This window comes from Dipteris shenzhenensis, chromosome 12 (genome assembly GCF_047967505.1).
Source record: "Dipteris shenzhenensis isolate YYH24624 ecotype China chromosome 12, Dip_SZ_1.0, whole genome shotgun sequence".
Classification (NCBI taxonomy): Eukaryota; Viridiplantae; Streptophyta; class Polypodiopsida; order Gleicheniales; family Dipteridaceae; genus Dipteris; species Dipteris shenzhenensis.
Window position 1 is genome coordinate 4,450,910 of NC_141607.1, and position 20,550 is coordinate 4,471,459.

The 20,550-nt window shown below is 44.5% G+C and overlaps 1 protein-coding gene across 1 annotated transcript; it reads left to right on the forward strand.

Moving 5' to 3' along the window:
* Positions 1-12,749: 12,749 nt before the first annotated feature.
* LOC147895714 (pentatricopeptide repeat-containing protein At2g33680-like) lies at positions 12,750-17,900 on the forward strand. The gene has a single exon (XM_087383063.1). It carries the CDS (start codon positions 13,305-13,307, stop codon positions 16,881-16,883), a length of 3,579 nt encoding a protein of 1,192 aa, XP_087239189.1. The 5' UTR covers positions 12,750-13,304; the 3' UTR covers positions 16,884-17,900.
* Positions 17,901-20,550: the final 2,650 nt, after the last annotated feature.

Below are 20,550 nucleotides of genomic sequence, written 5' to 3' on the forward strand. Positions count from 1 at the left end.
TTCAGGAGGTCACTGGAGCACTTCCAGGGCCAACAATGCAGCTTCCTGCTCCTCAGCTTCTTCATCTATGGGCTCTTCATTGTAGATGTTAGGCTCATCTACAAAAATAAGAGGATCAGAAATAGCAGGCGCAGGGTCAAGACTTGAGGCTAAGGCCTCCTCTTCCATTTGTCCCTTCTGGAGAAGGAAAATAAAGGTCATTTCCCAAGATAGGAACCTATTTCCTATGTTTTTGATGACTCCACATGCTAGGAGGTCATCAGTGTCCACCTCCCTAAACCCTAGGGGTGTGAACTGGGCTCGAAAGCGATCTAAATGCTTCATGAACCTGGGTTCTTGATTGAACAAGTACTTCAAATAATCAATTGGGACCCATCTTTTTGTAGACTCATCAAGTTGATATGCAAAACTCGCGATGTAGTCTTGCATGTACTTGATGAAGTCTTCAAAATCATCTCGGGTTCCTAAGTAGGTGCCTAGGACATTTATGCTCTTATCAAAGACTAGAAATAACTCCTCCTCTCTATCAATTAATGGAGTACGGGAGATGAAATTATCGAAGGCAGACCTAGCAGAATCCATGGTAGTGTGGTAGCTAGGAGAACTATGGCTATGATAGTGAAACTTTGAAACTAAAGTAACTTTATAACCTATATATACCCAAATGTTCTAAATATAAAAGATAAAAAGAATTATAAAATTTTGGGAAAAAACCTGACATTGACATGAAACAAAACCATTCAAAACATCAAAATTAATTGCACTACTATTAATTGGAAAATGTCAAAATCCACAATTGTTCCACCCCACATTGTTTACAATCTTCAATATTGCAGGAGGGATAAAAGTGGCACTATGCACGAGCTTCTCTGCACGCTTTCCTACCTTTTCACCATTTAAGGTAAAGTGAAAGGACTCAGACATGCCATCCTCCATGACCAATAGGTTTTCCCGCATGTCCTTGAGAGTCCACTGTGACGTGACAGTCACATTCTTGACATCTCCTAAATGAGAACCAATACATAAACTTACCCCTGTATTATCATCATCATTAGAGTCAAGGGGGAGCCAATTGCCACCTATTTTCTTTTGGTGCCTATATTGGAAAGCAAAATATAACATTTGCGGGAGATGTGGTACTTGACAACCACATTGTCCTTACATACATGACATTGAAACAGATCACCCTTTTGTTCACTTAACCTACTTCCCCAATTCAATCCAAGCAACCTGTAGGACATTCTCATGTAGGCACTTGCATGACCACATGGTTTTTGTTCTATGCATATGGATATTATGAAAACAAGAAGCAAAAATATGCAGAGGCATAAACTAAGACAACCTTACCCATTTAAAGCCAAATATAAACTTCATGGCCATGCCCACATCCTTTGCAATCTTTTCCTTGTATGATTACATTGTTCTTGTGTCCACCATGCTGCAATCTATGTCTTCAAGTTATGGTGTTGCAATGCATTGAAGATGGCCATAGCATGATGCCGTCCTTGGAGTAATGTACTTGGCATTATACCAATAGATATTTTCTTGTTTCAAAGCAGAGGACTTCTCTCCAGCATGCATTTGCCTTCCTAAATCCTCATGAATGGCAGCAAACTTACTTAAGAAACACTCGACTGGTTCCCACTCCTCAAAGTCTGAAGAAAATACATCTGCTATGCACAAGTGCTATTTCAAAATACAATTTCAAACTGACTCATTACACTAGTTCTATTTCAAAATACAATTTCAAGCTGACTCATTACACTTCAAAATCTTACACAAAATGCAGACTTACAATACGATGGTGTTGTCGATTGATTGCTTGACAGAGGAAGGTGCATGTCCTTCCCCATGTAGATGTGTTGCACCTTTGTAAGCAATCCTTTCTTCCCAAGCTTGAACTTCATGATGCGGCCCTTCCATTCATGCAAAAGATCACCTCCTTTGCTCTTGGGAAGCTTATGTGGACCCTTGGCAAATCCTCTCATGACTATCCAATCATTCAAGCTGTAGGTGCAAGGCACCCATTCACCTAGTGCATTTTTGCTCCTGTGGGACACACTGTGGGACACAGAGTGCATGTATGGTCTCCTCACCATGCTTGTGCAGAGGTCACAACAGCAATAGTAGACTAGAAAGTGCAGCTTGGAGGGAGAGAGCAGCTCTGATAGAGGGAGAGAAAGGGAGAAGGTATAGAGGGTGCAACTGAAGGTTGAGAGAAGCTCCAAGAGGTGCTGAAGCTAGGAATGGAGGGAGAAAGAGTAGAGGGGGATGAGCAGCTGCTCCAAGAGGTGTTGTAGCTAGGAATGGAGAGAGAAAGAGCAGAGGGGGATGAGCAGCCACTACAGGAGGTACTGTAGCTAGAAATGGAATGGAGGGAGAATGGAGCTGGACCAGAGAAGAGGAGGGGGCAGGCCTGTAACAAGCTGAGAGGGGGGAAATTTTCGCCCAGAAGGACCCACCGCCTCTTGAATGACTTGTAAGTTTGTTTGGGGGAAGTGCATATGGGAGAAGGGTCAACCTCATGAGTCCACTGGTTGAAATGTTCAAAGACGCTTTAATTTTGTCTTTTGTTTCGCAAATGGCTATAGCATTTGAGAAGGCCCATTTTGGTGTGGAGCCTCTGTAGCCCCGAGGTCTCCATTATTGCTGCATCGTATGCTTTGCAACATCTTTTAACAAGCTAGGTGCCTCGTGAGTCCACTGGCTGAATTCTTCGAGGATGCTTTAATTCGGTCTTTTGTTTCCCTATTTGTTATTCAGTTGTATGAGGTCTCCTCGTGTTTAGCAAAACCATACGTTGCCAAGAAAGAGATGCCCAAGGTCTCCTAAGAATTGTTTCCCTTTTTTACAAAGTCATTTTCCAATAATTATTCTTCTATTACTTTGACAAGTCTTGAGACATGCCGATTTTTTTGGCCTGCCACGATGTCACGCGGAAGCCTAAGTGATGGCGGCCCAGCTTGGAGAAGCGAAATTAATTTCCTTCAATTTTTTCCTCCCCGCGTTGAATTTCCAAGAATCCTAGCTCCACGTGTTTTCCGTGCATGTGTTTACTCGCAGAACGTCACCTTGCATGTTGAAATCACTCATCTTCTTGCTTCTGCCTATGGAGTTTTACCCGAAAGTTAAAATTGGATTCTCTTCCCATCCGTTCAGTTCTGTCACGTTCCGTGATTGAGAATCATGCGTTCCTTCTAACGATCCTATGTCCACGATACATCTTCCAAAATGAGGCGAGAAATCTCTGTGGAACTTTGAATAGGTTGGATGTGCATCCCCAAACCTCCTCTGTTGCTTCTTCCTTTCCAAGTCTCTCTCCTTCACCTGCTGTTCCACTCTCAACTGCATGTATGCCACTCATAAGCATTTCCAGGTCAGCAATCAGCTGAACGAAGTTGCCCATACAGTGTCTTTAACGTCGCAACTTATAAACAAGCCTATAGGTAATACACATTGGAGCTCTCAATCTCGCACCTCAAACGAGTCAATCAAGGCTTCGTACACTAATGTACAGGATCGTCAAGTTGTAACTCCGCTTCTTTCCCGGGTCGATTTAGCTTGAATCAAATCAACTCGATGAATTTGCCATCCGTAGCCTTTTGTGTAACAACCTCCGCTGGAGTTGATCAAGAGAGATTCAAGGACTTTGGAAATTCATTTGTTTGATCCTCTAGCCAATCTTGCTCTCCTCTAGCAAGATATTCCATTGACATGCCCCCATCAGAGGAAGTCGCAACGAGGTACGATGAGAAAGGCAGAGTCACCAGTTTGCGTGAAGCCACAGCTCTCCGATCCTCCAGCTACAAAGGGTCTGTTGGTGAGAGTAAAAGTGTTGTCAGCACAGTTGACACGGCCTTGCAAACCCAAGCAACTTCTACGTCAGACGAATACCAGCAAGTTCTTGATAATAGGAAGAAGCGCCGAATGTTATGTAATAGAGAATCTGCGCGGAGGTCACGTCTATGGAAACAACAACATTTGGATGAGCTGTGCCCACATGTTTTCCGGCTGAGGGCTCAAAACAGGCAGATGCTGAGTAGTGTCAATTTGGCTTCGCACCACTATGCTAAGTTGACAGAGAAAAAATAGGAGTCTCCAGTATGAAGCAATGGATCTCACCCATCAGCTTCAACGTTTGCAACATACAGTAGTAGCTGCCTAGTATTCTAATGGGTTCTGCTATGGTCTTTGACCCGGGACAGGTAGCCCAAGGTCCTCCCCACGGAGAATTGGGATACACACCCCCACTTTTGTAATGCTATCATGGCCATACCTTCACATTGATCGTCAGGTTTGCTTTCCACTGGATATCTTTTGTAGCTCAATTTGTTACAGCAGGATGTGTTCCTACAGCTGTAAGATAATGAGTCCGTTTTGTCTTTTGTTTATTTTGTATAGGGACAGATCGATCCTATGGATAGAAGTGCTCTCTATGCTTTTTATTGTCGTTGGTATTGTGATTTCTCCGGGATTAGTTCTTTTTGTTTATTTACTTAGAGTATATGGGGTTATTTAGGTGAAAGCGGGTGTCTTATCTGCTTTTAGTTAGAATATGGTTGCTTGTTCGATCATTCATTGGTTGGAGAATTTTTGGCCTTCTATTTCCTTACTTTTAGTGGTGACAACAATACTAAAACACTTGATTAAAAGATTTGAGGCCGGTAAGCTTAGCGCTAATTGGTTGGGAACTCTCTTGCTTTTGTTTTGTTGAATTATCTTCGTGTTGCATCCTCCAATGACTAGGAAATAGTTGTGAACCCATTTTTCTCATTCCAACTATGAATACCTTGTAAGACTTGATCCACTTACTTGACGAGGGCCAGAGCGTGTACGGGATTTGAAGTAGTTCTAGAAGCAACCAAAATAAGAAAGTTATGGAGCACAGTTGGGGAAACAAATGGACACGGGGAGAGCATGGCCTTTGTAAAACCCTACTTTTTGGTTCGTGCTATAAAGGAACCTTTCATGCATCTTGAGTGTGTGTGACTCCCATCGTTCTCTTTGTGTGTGTCTATTTTGGATGCGGTTTTGTTTCATATGGAGGTAATAGTAGCAATGTCAAAAGCACAGATAGTTCCTTTTGAAGATAATCCGAAGGACTTGATGGACACTAGCAACGGAGAGTTCGAACGAGGTTCACACTATTTCCATATTCATTTCGTAACTTTGATTCAAATATCTATTGCTTATGTGTGGTCTAATATCATCGACCGAACTATGAAGGACTCATATCTAACAAGCTATACAGAGAGACGACCAATCACAAATTCATGGTAATTTTGATTCTCTCATTCGTTTTATTTCCTCATTTTCCATTGATTAGATGGGCTACTGTAGAATGCGCACTCTTGGAGTGCTAGCACTAAATGCAAACTTATTGTTGATGCAGGAGTGGGCAAGTGTGTTTTAATTATGCATGTCCCAGTAGCAAACACGAATCCTTGCCTTGTAAGTGCCCGAACTACATTTGTCATTGGAGGACCTAGATCTACAACAAGCCATACGCTCCGTTTAAGGTCGCTACAAAGGAAAAAAAAGAGCATTGAGGAACCACTGGTATGCTACAGCAACGTAAGAGTACAAGAAACTAAGATGATCGTATTCCAATACCCTCAATACACTTGCTTTTGTCATTGTGACGTTTGAGTTTGAGATTATCTTTAGCTCCATCTTTGTTTTCTACGTAGTCAAGACAGATAGTCATAAGAAAACATACTCTTGTTGGACATGCATTTAATCTAAAATATATAGTGTTGAAAGAACCACGTTTTCTCATGAGACATAAAGACAATCGAGGTAGTAAGAAATCTCAAGCAAAGGCGCAGAAGAGACTTCACACAGAGAGAGAGAAACAAGCTCTAAGTCGAATGGATAGAGAGATCATTAGGGGAGAATTGGGGTCTCAAAAGGGCCTCATAAGGAATGGATTAAGAAATGGATTAGTCCTAATGAAAGAGCCAAGGTAGGTCCCAAAAAGTCCTAACCCCCCCTCACCTACGTGGGTTAAGCCCACAAGTGACCCCACCTCTTACACCTCTTACACAACTCTTACTCCTAGGTGGGAACCAAAAATTTCAAAATTCAAAAATTCAAATTTTGAATTCCCTCCCTCCTTCTCTCCCTCCCTCACTCCCTCCTCCCCCTCCCTCCTCCTCCCCTTCCCTCCCTCCCTCCTTCCCCTCCCCTCTCCTCCCCTCCCCCTCCTCACTCCTTCCTCCCCCTTCCTCCTCCTCCCCCTCCCTCCCTTCCTCCTTCACACTTGCTCCTTCGGCCCTCCCCCTCCCTCCCTCCTCCACGCCTGCTCCTTCTACCCTCCCCCTCCCTCCCTCCCCCATGCCTGCTTCTCCTGCCATCCCCCTCCCTCCTCCTCCACTATTGTTCCTTCTCCCCCCTCCCTCCTGCTCCTCCCTCCTTTCTCCTCCATGCCTACTCCTCCTCACCCTCCACACCTGCTGGTCTACCCCCCTTTCCTCCTCTTCAACTACTGGTCCTCCCCCCCCATCCCTCCTCTTCCTCGCCCTCCCTCTTCTTGCATGTTGCTCCTTCAAGCCTGCATCTCCACATCTTCTGCTTCTCTACACTCCTTTAGTCATGGCACCATTCGAGGACGTCTCCAAGTACCAGGTTCACTTAGAGTTGGAGGCTGAATATGCAAGCACACATAGTCTAGAATTGAGGGGAACTTCCAAAATCCACAGTCTTTGTTCGCAAGGAAAGAAGCATCTCGACCTTTGGGTAGAAGGATCCTTGTATCCTTTAGATCCTGCCAACCAAAAGAGCCCTCCTTTCCATACAATGCATGAGCTAGTTCGGTTTGTTGGAAATGGACATGCAGGGTTGCTTGGTTATTGCAATCGGTTAAACAATGCTCAGTCAATGGCTATGCAAGCAAGCGAGATGCGTAGAGCCCAAGCAGAGATGCTAGCACATTTAGAAAATAGCACCATTGTTGCAATGCATAACTCTATGCAGGATCTTCAAAGGGAGAACCGGGATCTTTATGATAAAGCCAAAGCATTGGACTTGCAGCAAAATGCATTGGACTTGGAGTGACATAAATTAGAAGAGTCACTCTGTAAGCTAGCTGAGTCCAAAAAGGGGTTGGAAAGATCTATATACAATCAAGTACGACGAGCCATAGAGAAGGAATGAGAGAAGGCAGAAGAACGAGTGCAAAAGATGAAATAAACACCTTTGGGATTAAAGGAGAGGAAAAGAAGGTACTTACATAACATGGATGCATTGGCACCCACTGGTGGTGCTAGAAAGAGGAGAGTCCGGGCTACAAGGTTGGTTATCAAATGTTCCAATGAGATTACACTCTTTTGTGCTACACTGTTTGTGACTAAGTTTTAATTTTGTTCTTCTTTATGAACTTCATGGAAGATGTGATGGGAAGAATAGACGGGGATGATATTGACTATTCATATGCTCTAGCTAGTTTATTGAAGTCAAGCGATGTCATTGGGATACTAAAGGACCCAAGACACAAGCGCCTACATGTGCAAGTTGCTGAGGAGGTGATGAAGGACTTCAAGAATATTGTGGATACAAAGGAGATGCTTGCAGCTTGTGATATTGCCAGTGTAAGTTGTGAACCCACACCTTTGTCTGTGAGATGTGCACGGCAAGAAACAAACCAATGTGCAAGAGAAATGCTTGGAGCGTGCCATTGCGTAAGGGGCACAATGACTTGGAAGAGTAAAAAGAAATCTGGCTTGCAAACCTTTGAGATGAATGTTTTCAACAATATCTACTTAGATGTTGAGAAACTACAACAAGCAATGGTCAAATTCTATGGCATGAGAGAAGATGGTAAGAGGAAATCCATTATAGCATTGCACTTTACTTAGTTCATTTGCTATATCATGTTTATCCTAACGATTTTTCTCTTTTGTTGTACAGATTGCAATGGAAAGCTCATATTTGTCATCAAAATGGATGAAGCTCAATTGGTGAAAGAACACAAGTTAGAGAGAGTCAGCATCTGCATTATGAATAAAGCCTTAGCCTTTGTTCAAGGGGATCAAGAAGTAGAGCAAGATTTCTCAGTGCAATCAGAGAAAGATATATGGTAGCTTGCAATATTTGAGACTCTGAAAGAGTGCCATGAGACATTGAAGTGGGTTCTAGATAGAACAGGAATCCCATCGACCATCCGAAGACAAGAGGAAGGGCAAACATTGACAGTCGATGGCCATGGAACCTTTCAAGTTGAATGGCATCTTGCTGGTGATTTGAAAACCCTCAAGTGCTTGCATGGTTGTAATACAGGGGCAAATGCAATGAAAACATGTCTTTATTGCATGTGTTCGCAACGTAAGCAAAAGTCTGGCGTACAACGGGAGAATGGCATTCTATCTTGCAGCTAAACGCAAGCTCTAAATCGTGACAAGAAGGATCCAAAGTGAGATCCCATCTTGCCCATCCAACTTGAGAGAGTACACATATGTACTTTACACGCAGAACTGCGCATACTTGATAAGTTGTTGTATTTGCATCTTGTTTATGCTTGGAATTTAATTCCATAAGAAGTATCCGCACGGTGCATCGCAAAAGCTGAGAAGTTATTGTCAGAGATGGGATTCCATGGAGGACATGTCAAACTTAAGGAGGATAAGAAAATGTCTAGGGGGTCCGAAGGGAAGACATCTGCCACCATGAATAAGAGCTCTTAGAAACCAAACACAAAATTTCCAAATGGACTCATTACACTTGCAGGTGAAAAAGGTACATAGATAAAAAGGCTCACAGTGTGATGGTATCCTAGATTGATTAAATGATGGAGGAAGCCGCATATCTTTTCCCATGTAAACATGTTGCACTTTTGCGAGCCATCCTTTCTTCCCAAACTTGAACTTCAAGATGCACCCCTTCCACTCATGCAAGATGTCACCTCTCTTGCTCTTGGGAAACTTATGTGGACCTTTGGCTGATCCTTTCATCACTATCTAGTCATTTTAGCTATAGGTGCAAGGGATCCACTCATCCAATGCATTTCTAGTGTTGTGGAAGACACAAGAGGTCACAACATTGCGTGGACTTGTAGCCTTTCTCCTCACCATGCTTGCAGAGGTTGCAACAGTAAGAATGGGACTCCTACACAAGGCAATGCAGCTCCAACAGAGGCACAAAAGAGGGAGAAGGAGAGGGATAGAGTAGCAGCAATAGAGGCACATGAGAGGGAGAAGGAGAGGGACAGAGCAACAGCAATAGAGGCACTGGAGAGGGAGAAGGAGAGGGACAGAGCAACATCAACAGAGGCACAAGAGAGGGAGAAGAAGAGGGGCAGAGCAGCTCCAACAGAGGCACAAGAGAGGGAGAGGGGAGAGAGAGAGAGAGAGGAGTTGTAGCAAGCAGGCCAGAGCGGAAGGGAGTAGAGAAAGAGGGGGGGAGGGAAAATGCGTGGGATTTGGTTCAAATCTGAGTGATTTGGCAGGCTGGACCAGAATAGTGGGGGGCAGAGGTCCTAGAAAGAGGGAGGGGAGAAGAAAAATTCGCCACAAGGGCCCTACTATCCCATTGAAGGCAGTTTTGGGCTGATGTGGGGGAGGTGCACCTGGTAGGAGGGTCAAACATGGGTTAAGAGGGGGGGGATGGTTTGGGTGTCCCTAGTGTAAGGGGAGCAACCAATAGGGACTCTTTGCGCCCACGCTTCACCTCAACATACCATTGCCCTACACTTTCTAGTACTCTCATTGGTACACCTCAAATCACTCTCTAATTCCTTGAAATTAGGAAACACTAATTGGAGGCCCTTTTGAGACCCCAATTCTCCTCTAATGCCACAGAGAGTCGTGGAGCATGAATGTGGTAGAGAAAGTTCACAGAGAGAGAGAGAGTAAGCAGAATTGAGAACGAGACGGCTGAGCAAAGAATAGCGAATGGAGGCAAATGGAGAAGGAGAAGGCTTCCGATTGCTTTAGCTGTGGGGTTGACAGGGCTGAGCGAGGGATAGTGGAAGGATGCAAAACCTGGAAGAGATTGAACATCGACATTTTTGAGGCCATGTTGTCGTAGGCTATGTTCCTGGCATTGTGCTTTTTGTTTTTCGTTTTCGAATTCACGAAGAGCAGAGTGAGCATCGTCAGTATACAATTTTTTGTTCTCTCCCATGCTCATAAGTCTTGAAATGAAACACACTATGAATCGTTTGAAATGGAGTAGGAAATTAGAAAATCTGAAGATTGTAATCAAATCGCCCAAGAACAACAGAACAACCGAACCTTTCTGAAAATTGCTGCTACTAGTGTCCATGGAATCCCTCGACAGTCCTCCTTCATGTCTAGCACTGAACGGAGGTATGTTTGCCATATTAGAAGAACTGTGTGGGTTGAAAAGAAATGATTGCCAAAACAAACAGACAGACCGAAGGCAAGAAGCAGACCGGGTTTTATAGAGGGAGAAGGATTGGCTAGGTTTAGGAAGAGGATGGGTGTTTGCAAGAGACACTATCCTTATTCGAGCTCCGTCTACCTAGTAATCAAACATCCTACACACAGAATGACCTAGAAGCAGTTCACACACCAAACGCAAGCGCGGCAATAACGGGGCGAAGAGGTCCTAGTTTGCTACATGACAATGATCAATGCCCACGGTGGCATTTTTTGAAAATGTTGACGTAGATTATGTTAATACAAAGCTGGCACAAGCCACCGGGCTGCATATGGACTAGCATAGAACATAAAAAATTGGCTACGAAGCCATCTAAATAAAATGGAGAAAGATGATTTCTTACCACGAGGGTAAATATAGCCGCAAGATGTGAGACTATTGTTGTTTAAGCAACCCATTGATGAGATTTTGAGAAGAGAACATGCGTAATCACAAACAATACCCATGATTATCGAGGTAGGAAGGATGAACGTACTTGGATGCCTGCATTAGCATAATTGCCAAGAAACCACTTCTAGTTCAAAAAATTCATTTTCTACATGTCCAATGGAAGCCTTTGATATTCAGAACCTTATGAGAAATGGATCGTGAATTCATTGATTATGCAACTGTCAAATCAAAGAGGAGACTGCTTATAGAGCATAGACACACCCAATATGAACGTTGACATATCTTCAAGCGTGCTGTTATCACTGAGCCAACAGTTTGGATAGATTACGAGAACAAAATGTACACGTATATATAAAGAGCACCATAGTCATGAGCATACTGATCTGCTAAGACAAAGGGAGGTCTGCAAGCAGAGAAATCGGTTGATCCATGGTGATCATCACAAGCTAAAATTCGTGTTGCAAGAACGCATCGAACAGCCAAAAGCTATAGCTCAATAAGAGAAATCATGAGCATTGGTATAGCTAGTCGCTGGATGTGAAGTTCTGGGTGGCTCCACACTAGTTGCTTAGCTTCGTGGAAAGTGCTCTCAGCAAGATCTAGTTTCAAACATAGAGAATCCCGATCTTTAGAAGGAGAGCCAACAAGAAGATGAGGCGGATAGATCAGCCTTGAAGGGATTGCAATCTGCATCCTCGGCATCAAGTGGATCGTTTTCTTCTTTAGTGTTACCGGGAGAGAGGTTTGGAGTAGAGGGCCGTAGAGATCGGTAGCTGTGATCCGAACGAAGAGGATGACTAAAAGAATCTGCACAAGTAACGAGGTTGGCATGTCTACTAGCCACCTGCAAGCAAAGGACGAACAAGCCGGGGAGTGGGAGAGGCTCCGGTGAGTAAGCTCCTTGAACTTGGACTACTTGAGCTCCTTTGAGGGCTTTGCTTACCGTCGGGACCTTTTCTGGAAGAACTAGGAACAGGACGAGAGGACGAAGCTAGAAGAGCACTCTTGTTCTCACACGCCTGGCTTTTGTTTTGCATCTGCATGAGCCAAAACTTCTTAATGTGACTATGTCCACACACGCTGGACAGATGGGAGGGAGCATGATTGCCATTTCTTGCTTGCAGATGTTTACAAGATGGTCTCACAAAGCGGCACTGGCAGCGACTTCCAGGGTTGCACCGAGAGCTTTGCCTGAAGCTCTCTCAATCTTCCGAAAGCAAGAGAGAAGATCATGGGAGTAAGAAGACGGACGACGTACTATCGAGCCTCAAGCCTCAATGAAAGAAAACAGAGAGGAGAAGAAAGATAGTGAAGAAGAAGGAGAAACGAGACACCATGCAACACGCCCAGTGGAACACAACGATTGCTCAATAGAGGAACAGACCGTGGAGCACGCATGCAATCGATTATCTACCAATCAAAAAAGAACACATTAAAAAACAACCACAATTTAAAAATTACAACAATTTCGCTTCTACGTAAACCTCTTGCCTTAACTTAGGCCTTCTAAGGCAGGCCAAAAAGTGAGAATAAAAATTACAACGAGCATTAGGCTCGGAAAAGAGCTGTATAAACTAGAGGAACATCAGAAGTCTTTCTACGCCATGCAAGAATCGTAAGATCTTGTTGTACATCCCGAGCAAGAGCATTTGGAAGAGCGACTCACTGAAACACAACAGTGTTGCGAGTGGACTAGATTTTTTGAAATACCACAGCTTGGATCAGACTCCAAATCGTGAATTGTGCTTTTGTCAAACACCCTCGGTCTCCTAACAATGGTGTTTCCCACCAACAATCGATGAAGATATAATGCTGAGCTAATAGACCTCCAAGCGGGGCGAATGACCAAGCAATGTGATTCCAAAGAAATCTTGGAGAGTGAATGGGGTCAATGTTGATCAATTGTAAGGTTCAACTAGCGCGAAAGAGAGAAGTTCATAAAAGACACAGAGTCCCTTCCATGTAGACACGTTGGCTCCTTTAGCACGAAGAAGAAGAGAGCACGTATATGTCCTCCAAAGCACTGCGTGACTGCCTCACATTCGTTCAACAGCCGGGACAACAGGCGTACATGTACTCACCAGTTGGGTTGTTGAAGTCGAGCTGGCTCTCTGTTTGCGCCCTCCTACCCTCCAATTCCAAAACAATTTCAGAGCCCGAGAGAGGGGCGGAGGCGGCGGGGGGCCGGCCGCTATGTGAAGGAGAGCGAACCAAAATTTCACTTGTCTTGTGAAACAGGATGGCTTATTTAAACGGAACCATTTCTGCCAACAGCTGTCGATTGGAGCTATCTCAACTTCACAGTTCAACCGCAGCATTCAGGAAAACTCCCAGGATGAGATCCTCAGACTACTGGCTCTCGATCACGTCACTCTTACCTTTCTATTCGCTACTCGTGGAGCTAAATTCTGTTCCAAACGGCAATAGGCCTCCCTTAGCGGAAAACAGGAATAACGAAGTAACTGACCACTGTGACTGCAAAAAATGTTTCGAACACGGCTGGTACAACCGAAGACATGCCCGAAAAAATAAGGTGGAAGCCAGGAATCAACGGGAGTGTCTTGTTGGCATCAAAAGGCAAAACAGAGCTCTCAAACTCTGGGCAAGGTGGCCGTGGAGGAATTAGCACGCTCCGCCTTCATGCGGAAAAACACCTTCAGGTCTGGTGTACAAGGGGATGCACACTTTCTGCGACACGACATAGTTCGGAGATGTTCAGCCTAGAGGAGACACTCACTATTTTGGACCGAATGACTGAGCAACCTTCGGTTGAAATCGTCATCGGCATCTTGCGGAAGAGCAGGAACAGGAAAAATTTAGCATATGCCAATAGGGTACATGCACACGTTTGCAATGGTGGACTGGAAGCACATAGAGCTGTTGGGAACTACATTGTACCAACCTTTGTGGAATGTGGCCGAGTGTCTGATGCCCAGCAGGTTTTCAACAGGTTGATTCATCGGACTGAGCATTCATGGACTTCTCTAGTTTTAGGGTATACACAATGCGGGCGAACTCAGCATGCTCTTGACCTGTACCAGACGATGCAAGAGGATAGCGTACAGCCTAGTAAGTATACGCACATGGCCCTACTCAAAGCTTGTTCTGTGCTGAAAGACATCGCAAGCGGCAGAAAGATTCACGTAGACATTGCACAACAAAGATTTGAGAGAGATGTTTTTGTTGGAAGCACTTTGGTTGATATTTATGCCAAATGTGGGTCAGTTGGAGAAGCGCAGGAAGTCTTTGACAAGCTCCAAGTTCAAGATGTTGTGTCGTGGACCTCATTAATTTCAGGATATGCTGAACATGGGCCTGCTCAGGAGGCACTGAGATGTTTTGAACAGATGCAACTGGAAGGCATCGCTCCGAACACTGTCACATATGTCTGCATCTTAAAAGCATGTGGTAGCATAGGTGATTTAGGAAAAGGCCAAAAAATACATATGCATATCACTCAAAAAGGATTTGAAAATGATCTTTTTGTGGGCAGTACTTTGGTTAATATGTATGTGAAATCTGGCGCAATTGCTGAGGCACGGGAAGTTTTTGATAAGATGCCAGCTCGACATGTTGTGTCATGGACTGCACTCATTGCAGGGTACGCTGAACATGGACCTGGTCAGGAAGGGCTAAGATATTTTGAACAGATGCAATTGGAGGGCGTCTCTCCAGATGCTGTTACGCTTGTTTGTGCCTTCAAAGCTTGTAGTAGCATACGAGCCATTGACAGAGGTAGAGAAATACACATGGGGACCACACGAAAGGGATTCGAAAGAGATGTACTTGTTGGCATCAGTTTGGTTGACATGTATTCCAAATGCGGCTCACTTTCAGATGCATGGGAAGTCTTTGATCAGCTGCCCATTCGAGATGTTGTGTCATGGACTGCTGTAATTGCAGGATATGCTGAACATGGATTTGGTCATGAAGCACTGAACTGTTTTGAACAGATGCAACAGGAGGGCATCTCACCTAATGCAGTCACATTTGTTTGTGCTTTGAAAGCTTGCAGCAGCATAGGAGCCATAGGCAAGGGCCAGAAAATACATGCTGAGATCGCACAAAAGGGATTTGAAAGAGATCCTTTTGTTGGCAACACCTTAGTGGACATGTATGCCAAATGTGGATCACTTTCAGAGTCACGGGAAGTCTTCGACAAGGTTACGGCTAAAGATGTTGTGTCATGGGATGCATTAATTGTGGGGTATGCTGAACATGGACGTGGTGAGGAAGCTCTGCAGTGTTTTGAGGAGATGCAACTACAAGGTGTCTGTCCAAGTGATATCACACTGACTTGTGTCTTAAAGGCTTGTGGCAGCATAGGAGCCATGAGGAAGGGTCGAGGAGTACATGCTGAGATAGCACAGAAGGGATTTGAAAAGGATCTTTTCGTTAGTAACAATTTGGTCGATATGTATTCCAAATGTGGCTCACTTTTAGAGGCACGGGAAGTCTTTGACAAGATGCCAATTCGAGATGTTGTGTCATGGGCTACAATAATTGCAGGATATGCTGAGCATGGATGTGCTCAAGAAGCGCTGGGATGTTTTGGTCAGATGCTAGTGCAAGGTGTTACTTTGAATGCTGTTACACTTGTTTGTGTCTTGAAAGCTTGTGGAAGAATAGGAGATGTAGGAAAAGGTCGAGAAATACATGAAGAGATTGCACAAAAGGGATGGGAAAAGGATCTTTATGTTGGCAACACGTTGCTCGACATGTACGCAAAGTGTGGCTCACCTTCCGAGGCACAGGAGGTTTTTGACAAGCTGCCAGCTCGAGATGTCGTGTCCTGGGCTGCACTGATTGCAGGATATAACGAACATGGACCTGGTCCAGAGGCACTGAGATGCTTTGAACAGATGCAACTGGAGGGTGTCTCTTCTAGTGATGTCACTTTTGCTTGTTCCTTGAAAGCTTGTGGCTGCATAGGAGACATAGACAAGGGTCGAGAAATACATGCCCAGATTGCACAAAAGGGATTTGAAAGAGATCTTTTTGTTGGCAACACTTTGGTCAACATGTATGCAAAGTGTGGTTCACTTTCAGAGGCACGAGAAGCTTTTGACAAGCTAGCAACTCGAGATGTTGTGTCATGGGCTGCATTAATTGCAGGATATGCTGAACATGGACCTGCTCAAGAAGCACTGAAATGTTTTACACATATGCAATATGAGGGCATTGCTCCTAGTGATGTTGCATTTGTTTGTGTCTTAAAAGCTTGTGGCAGCATAGGTGCTATAGGCAAGGGCCGAGAAATACATGCCGAGATTGCACAAAAGGAATTTGAACAAGGCCTTTTTGTCAGCAACTCTTTAATTGACATGTATATAGAATGTGGCTCACTGTCAGAGGCACAGCAAGTCTTTGAAAAGCTGCCACTGCCAGATGTTGTGTCATGGAATGCAATGATAAAGGCATATGGCATGAACCATGAAGGTGGCATGGCTGTCCAATGTTTTGAGGACATGCAAGAACGGGGTGTGAACCCTGATGAAATTACGTTCACATGTCTTCTTATTGCATGTAGCCATACGAACCTGGTTTTCAAGGGGCAGGAATATTTCAAGATGATGAGAGAAGAGTATGGCATCGCACCAGCAATAGATCATTATACTTGCATTGTTGATCTTCTCGCGCGATCTGGGCATTTGTATGAGGCAGAATGTTCCATTGATACCATGAGGTGTCCTCCATCTGAAGGAATGTGGACAGCTTTGCTCACTGGCTGTAAAACTTATGGGGAAGCAGGACTAGCACACAGATGCTTTCGGCAGCTTGTCCAGATGAATCCAGAGTCTGCTGCTTCATATGTGCTTATGGCTAACATTTACACAGCGACAGGCAGGTTGGATGAGGCATGTACAGTAGAGGAGCTGAGGAAGCATGCAGGGGCAAAGAAAAAGCCTGCAACTGCTTTGATAGAGGTGAACCAGAAGATTTATGAGTTTGTGGTGGGTGCCAACCAAAGCAAGGAAATTTCATCAGTGCTAGAAACCTGTAGCTCGCGTGTGAAGGTGGAAGGGCATGTACCAAATCTTGATCTGGTCCTGAGATCCAGTTTGTATTTGGAGAAGAAAGCTTCATTTTGTTAGCTGAAGGTGCAGGAAGTGTGCCATGTATCACCACCACAGGGCTGCAGTGTATTAGGCACCCAGCCGCCCTAGAAAGGCCTCTCTCCACCCAAGGCAAAAGTTGCCATGAGGGGTTGGAGAGAGGGGTAACCATCCAGCCCATATATCCTAGGAGACTTTATCCCACAAAAGGTATGTGATATGGATACACGTGACAAAGTGTGCTGCTTTTTTGCCACCTTTACATACACGTTGTGCAGGCTTACAGCCGATGGCTTGCCTCACCAATACAACTGCTAAGGCGGATTGGCCAATTCAGTAACTGTGCAAATCAAAGGGCACTGGTATGTTGAAGACAACTGACCACCTATCTTGCAGCCACAGAATGTCACTTGAGTGTGCATGGGAACTACAGGGAGCACATCAGCTGCACAGCCGCTCGAGAGGCCTCTCTCCTCTACACGCTGGCCATCCAGCCCATATATTATGGGTGACATATCCTTCCAATGGGATGTGCTGTACACGTGGCAGTGCGCTGCCTTTGAGGCCTCTTCGCCCCATCTATGGACTATGCCCTCACATGTTGCGCGTGTTTGCAGCCAGTGGCTTGCCACAACAACGTGAGAATCCACAGACAATAGCCCATAGCTTTTGCATACAGGAACAAACATTCTGTGTGATTATTAAAAATTGTGCAATGACTGCCAGAACAATTTGAAGGACACGACAGCAGTCGCTCAAGCTGCCTAGTGCCTTGAGTTTTCAAGGATTGTATATGTGCTTGTGGAGCTATGCCATGATCTGTTCTTATGCAACGCCGTGTACTGTGGAGAAGAAACATCTGTAGAAAGGTCCAAGTTAAACAAAAAATGTGTCAAAAATTCTTTCGCTCTTATTGTGCTTGAAGGAGGTGGGAAACGGATCCGCAGGGGGGGAACAGGGAAAGTCGTTCCAGGGAAAACAAGTTGAAGGTTCTTCAATGGGCCTGCCATTGATTTGGGTATTTGTAGTTGTTTGGTCCTTTGTGAAGACACGGGGAATTGGTCGATTGTTTGTTGTATATTAATGTTTTTTATATGCCAAGTTTGAGTTTTATTTTTGTTAAGGGAAGAATTGTTTGTTTTATTTTATGCTTGTATTGTTGTATAGAGTAGTCAATGGTAGCATTTCTTGCAGTGCATGCATTGTCAAGGTGGGACGCACCAGACCACTGATGTGGTTGTGCTTTTATTGCATACGCTGTTTGATTGCGACTGTGACCGTTGCACTGTCAGCAAAAGGAAGCGGGGAAGGATTTGTTGAGCCCTGTCAACATTCGCAAAAACATTAACGACACTACCGTGCAGTCCCAGTTGCCCTTCATACATCAATTGCCTGATCTGCGCACAAGGTATTCTAATTGAAATAAGCCGCTCTTCGACCTATTGAGAGAGCCTGTGTTTTCTGGGGCCCGGCCATTTGCATGTTGTCTTTTGAGAACCTGGGCGTCTTGTTGCTCCGAAGCTGGCCGTAGCACAACAAGCAAACCAGCTTGTTTGATTTTGCCGCCGAGCTGGAGGTGGCGTCGCTTTGTCCCTCTATTGGCAGCTCAATGCTTGTCGCTGTCAGTTTCGACCTGAAAGTCAAGCACCCACAAGAACTGCATGCGAAGCTTGGTGTCATTGATTTTCTGTTGGTAAAGTCAATGGGCTATATCGCTGATCCTTTTACGCTTCGTTCTGTTGGCTTCAGTGGTGGTAGGGCTTGGCAGCTGTCCTATGAAGTTGGCACTCCTTTGCTGTTTCACTTGCTGGGTAGGTGGAAGCACATTATTTGGCAATGTTTTATGAACTGCCTGGCACATTGCGGCTTTCAGCTTGTAGATCTTGTTGCATGTAGCCTTGAAGTTGTGATCGGTTTCCTTGTGGCTTTCCTTGTAGGATCTCGCTCTGTCCTTTGCTAGCAGGTCTATGTTTTGTTGGATAAGAGGCATCAAGTAGAACTCATCATCCTATGCCCAAATGTTGTAGGCCCTCTTTTTTTGGGTGCGTAAGAGGGCCATGATTGTGGCTGGAGCATGTGACTGGTCAATCATCAAGACATTGCTTTGACCTTCGTTAGCTACTTGCACATCGAATATCGGTTGTATCGAAAGCGCATCGCGTAGAAGAATGGTGAATGAATCTTGCAGATTTTCTTGCAGTTGCGCAATGCAACGGCGGATCAGATCAATGGAGTCACCGGTGGCAACATCTTCTTCCGCAGCATCAACGTTTGTAGTGCGGTTAGGATGGTTTGAATTCCCTTTTGTGAACTTTTCCTCATTCATATGAGTAATGGCTTCCAATCGAAGCGTTTCAAATGTCATGGCGTGGGTGTGCGCGGGATATAGTGCGACCAAACAACAAGCCAAATCAGTGTTTGATGGGTGGTTCTTTATGAACTCATCGTCCAGCCTTACGTTGTACAAGCCCAGATTCAATGTGGATTCCATTTTGGTAGCTCGGTGGTCCGACCTCTGCATTCTCAGATCCACTGAAATTGTCGGGTCAAAAAGATTCATGGATCCAGAAGACCTGCGTGAATGGATAGAAACAGTGCAAGTGGTTGGAAGTATCTGCATGAATAAGCTTGCAATGCAAAAGGGACAAACAGCCTGCGGGATATTTGCAGGGATTAGGAGCAAAGGGAGATGGTAATTGCTTTGCGAGAGTCACAAACTGTGTTGCAGAGATTGTTAAAAGCAAACATTGGCGTATAATACTGGTTTTCGTAAGAGCAAGAACCGTTGGAAAGCGAGATTGCACGGCATTATAGATTTTGGTAGAGGCTCGAGAAAAGACAAAAACTATTATGGACAAAGGCAGATGTAGTTGAGAGGACACATGACCTTGCTTGTAAGTACGAGTAATGCCTTTTGACGGAATCATATCAACGATCATGGTGTGAAAGGATGCAGGATATAGAGCAACCGAACAGGAGGCCAAAGCAGTGACAGATTGCTGGCTCTTCTTGTATTGATCATTCAAGTTTATGTTATGCAAGTCCGCGCTCAATGTGGGTTGTGTTGTGGCTGCATGATGCCCCGCAGATTTTGCTGTCGCGTTCGGCAAGTTTGCCTGGCTGAAAAAATGTCAGAAATCCAGGAACCTTGCACGGGTAACGGGGAAAATTCTGGTGGATGGAAAGAGTTATGCCAACAACAAGCAAAGTGAAAGAAAGAAATAGCTTGCAAGATATTCAAAGGGCTGGGAGCCGCAAGGAGATGAACATTGCATAGCAACAGTCGCGGATTACGACGTGATGCTCGTTGCTTTGCGACGAAGATTTGGATTGAAGTACGAGAGAACACAGAAAACCTTATCCAAAGAAAGCGTAGACAAAACGAAGGGGAAGACATGAGCATCTTCCAAAAGGCAACAAATATTTTCATACAACACATAGTTTTTGGCCTGCCGTCGGAGGCCTTAGTTAAGTTTCGTCTCTTTTCGAAAGTAAAATCCATTTATTAGCAATCAATTCCTGTCTAAAGCCGCTGCCATCCTTTTTGGTAAAGGACTCTTTCTTTTTTTACCCATTCTCTTCTCTTTGTCTATTTTCTTTTCAGTTATCTCGTTTTTGAAGTTTCATCTATCTTCTTTTGAGTTATCTCTTTTTTGAAGTTTCGTTCTTTTCAGACTGTTGCTCCTTTGTGCTTCTTGTCATTTGG